The 3,567-nt window shown below is 41.6% G+C and overlaps 1 protein-coding gene and 1 non-coding gene across 2 annotated transcripts in view; one reads left to right on the forward strand and one right to left on the reverse strand.

Moving 5' to 3' along the window:
• The window catches only part of snx15 (sorting nexin 15), a 10,789-nt gene extending 9,119 nt beyond the window's left edge, over positions 1-1,670 (forward strand). The window contains exon 7 of the mRNA XM_037683999.1: positions 1,502-1,670. Coding sequence (XP_037539927.1) covers positions 1,502-1,635 — 134 coding nt within the window. The 3' untranslated portion in view covers positions 1,636-1,670. The remainder of the gene's footprint in view (positions 1-1,501) is intronic.
• trnal-uag lies at positions 1,338-1,419 on the reverse strand. The gene has a single exon. It is a non-coding gene; the product is annotated as a tRNA-Leu (tRNA).
• Positions 1,671-3,567: the final 1,897 nt, after the last annotated feature.

Consider the following 3,567-nt stretch of genomic DNA (forward strand, 5'->3'; position numbering starts at 1 on the left):
CGACGGGGGGTATGCAGAGCGGTACGTCAGTAGCATTTTTGCTAGCACGTTTGTATTGCACCTCGCACTACATCAATACTGACAGTTGTCGGGGGGTGGGGGCGTGGAGGACGGAGTCACGTCTGAGTTGCCCGCCTGCTAGCTTAGCGCTATGTTACTGCTGGTTTTTATCGACGGGGGGTATGCAGAGCGGTACGTCAGTAGCATTTTTGCTAGCATGTTTGTATTGCACCTCGCACTACATCAATACTAGAGCTGCTGCCTCTCAGCGAGCAGGTCCCTGGTTCAAACCCCGGTCCAGGGGCCCTTCTGGGTGGAGTTTGCATGTTCTCTCCGTGCATGCGTGGGTTTTCTCCGGGTACTCCGGTTTCCTCCCACAGTCCAAAAACATGCATGTTAGGCTGATTGGTAACTCTAAATTGTCCCTAGGTGTGAGTGAGAGAGTGAATGTTTGTTTGTCTCGTTTGTCTCTATGTGGCCCTGTGATGGACTTGCGACCCGTTCAGGGTGTACCCCGCCCCTCGCACAGTGATTGCTGGACATGGGCACCAGCGACCCCCGTGACCCAAAATGGAATAAGCGGGTAAAGAAAATGGATGGATGGACTACATCAATACCGACAGTTGTCGGGGGGTGGGGGCGTGGAGGACGGAGTCACGTCTGAGTTGCCCACCTGCTAGCTTAGCGCTACGTTACTGCTGGTTTTTATCAATGGGGCGGTACGGAGCGGTACGTCAGTAGCATTTTTGCTAGCATGTTTGTATTGTGCCCCACGCTACATCAATACCGAGCGTTGTTGTTATTGTTGGTGGTGGTGGGGGGGGTGTTGGTTCTGTTGATGGGGCGCGGCGCCCTGCTTGTATAATAGTTGGGGAAATACTGTACTTAGCTAAAATCTGTTGTACTAGCTGAGAATCTACTACTAGCCTAAGTGCTATGTGTTGCATTACATCTTTGCTTAAGACTTTGACATGAACTGTTGGTTCTGTTTGTCTGTTAGCAAAATATTTCATGTACCAGTGGATGGATTTTAATGATGCACAAGGAGAGTAATCATTAGTACCTTTACCGTTTGACTGACTTTTGGAGTGAACCAAATTCAAAATGGCCACCCAATACAGCTCCTGGACCTTAGCCAACATGAAAATGGCTACAGCTCAGTCAGATTTACAGTTATTACTCTGAGGTTTGATGTGGTAGTAGCTGAGAGTCTCTTCTTAATGTGAGGGAAGTCACGTGAAGGATCTGGCATTTATTTTGTGCCGGCTGCCCTGACGTAACCTGGGATTAGCAGTCTCAGGATTACCGCCAAGCTATGTCTGCAACAAAACCAGGGTTGGCAGTGGTGGGATTCGAACCCACGTCCCCGAAGAGACTGGAGCCTAAATCCAGCGCCTTAGACCGCTCGGCCACACTACCGCACACCTTCCTGAGTTAAAAATAGTGTAATCGTTGTAAACTGGATATAGTTATGAATGTATTTTTGTTTTTGTGCGTGCAGGAGACCCTGATCCGGTTCGTAAAGAGTCTGTGATGAGGAAGACGGCTCAGTACCTGAAACACGTCGAGATGCTGATCCACAGGCACTCATCCCCCCGTCACACAGCTACACACTCGCATACACAAGACCCGTAGACACACACATTCAGACGAAACGGCACAAAAATATTCCTGCAGTAATTTGTAATCTGAGGTGGACACTACTGCACACCGGTACTTTGGGTATTTTTGTTACGTACTAAAGACACACAACCTACAAAATATGAAGAAATGTCTTTACTTTACATTCCTTTTGTAATGTATTGATTTTGAATCAAAAATGTGTTTATATATATCAGTGATTTGCATTTTGCACAGTGTTTTGTTAATAAATGCGATTTTAATTTAAGATGATTATAAGTGGTTTGTCGTGTTTTGGACGAGCAGCTTGTTGCAAATGAAGCTTTAACAAAAGGTCATCAGAACAAACTTTTCTGTTTCTAACACGTTGCTGCAGCTTTTTCGTTTTTTTGTCACACGGCAGTCCAGGAACCGCAGGTATTTTTCTGATTTGAGGGAGCTTTGCAAAGCAAACTAGAGACATTGCATTTCCTGTGAAAATTCAGTGTGGATGCTTATTGCAGAATAACTTGCTGAAAAACAGCTGAAATGTAGCTGATGGAAGAACAAGCCTAAATTACCAGAAGAAAGCAGAAAGAACATGTTTGCTAAATTAGGTTTAAATAAACAAAAATTAGGAAATTAACTTAAAAAAAGATTAAATTAGCAACAAAAAAAAATCTAAAAGGCAGAAAGAAGCTTAAACTACCAGAAGGAAGTGGAAAGAGCTGAAATGAGCTAAAAATGTGAAATTATATGAAAAGCTAAAATTAGCATAAAACAGCTAAATAGTAGCTGAAATAACCAATGTTAGCAGAAATGAGCTGAAAGGAGCATAATGAGCAGAAATTAATAAAAAATAATTTAATTAGGTTGAAAGTAGCAAAAATTACCAAAACAAGCTTAAATTAGCATAAAAAAAGCAGAAAGAATGTTTGCCCAATAACGTTGAAAGAAGCAGAAATTAGCACAAAGAAGTGGAAATTTTCTGGGGAAAAAAGCTGAACTTTGCCAAAATAGCTGAAAAGTAGCTAAAAAGGCAGAATGAAGTTTAAATAACCAGAATGAAGTGGAGAGAGCACATTTTTGCTGAATTAGGCTGAAAAAAGTAGAAATTTGTACAAAAAAATGTAGAATTAGCTGCAAAGGCTAAAACTTAACAAAACGGCTAAATAGTAGCTGACTTTTTTTTTACTTGCACAAAGAAGCTGAAGCAGATCAAAATGTGAAAGGAGCAGTAAAAGGTTGTAAACGGATCTAAAGATTTGAAGGATGTAAAATGAGCTCAATTCATTTTTTATGAGGGGGAAAAAAAGACAGAAAAGGCTAAATATTTTTAAAAATTTGCTAAAGTTGCACCAATACCAAACGTCAGCAGGATTGTCCAGAAAGAGCCGAACGTTTTGATATACTTGTTGAAATAGCACAAGAATTGTGGAACGAGAAGGCTGTTGAAAAATGGATCACAATAGTGTGAATGCTTCATAAACATTCACACTATAAAAACTAAGTGGGAGAAATTATCCAAACCCTGGATTTAGCTGTAGAGTGTAGTGAGGCGACATCTTGCTTTTAATATGCGCTCATTCTAAATGTAATTTAAAATCCAAAGTGACGATTTCAGCAACATAAAAAAAAAATGTCTGAACAGGAACAGCTAAAACCAGAGAAGTTCTATAAAACTCAGGCGGAAGACATTCAGGCAGGTTTGCCTAAAAGGCAGACGTGTTTCTATAAAATGAGCATCTTAGATGGGAAGAGTCTTTTAAAAGAACAAAGATCTGGAGGAGTTTTAACTCCCCTGCTGCCCTGGAGTCAGAACGACCCAGGAAGCCTCAGTCTTAACGCTGAGAGCTCCTATTTTGATCCAAGGGCAGCTGGAGGTTAAATCAGTTATAGTAAGCTTAGTACCAGATTATCTTGGTTCCCAACACTGGTCCTTGAGGAACACCATTCTGCATGTTTTAG

Source organism: Nematolebias whitei, chromosome 1 (genome assembly GCF_014905685.2).
Source record: "Nematolebias whitei isolate Nwh7 chromosome 1, NemWhi1, whole genome shotgun sequence".
Lineage (NCBI taxonomy): Eukaryota > Metazoa > Chordata > Actinopteri > Cyprinodontiformes > Rivulidae > Nematolebias > Nematolebias whitei.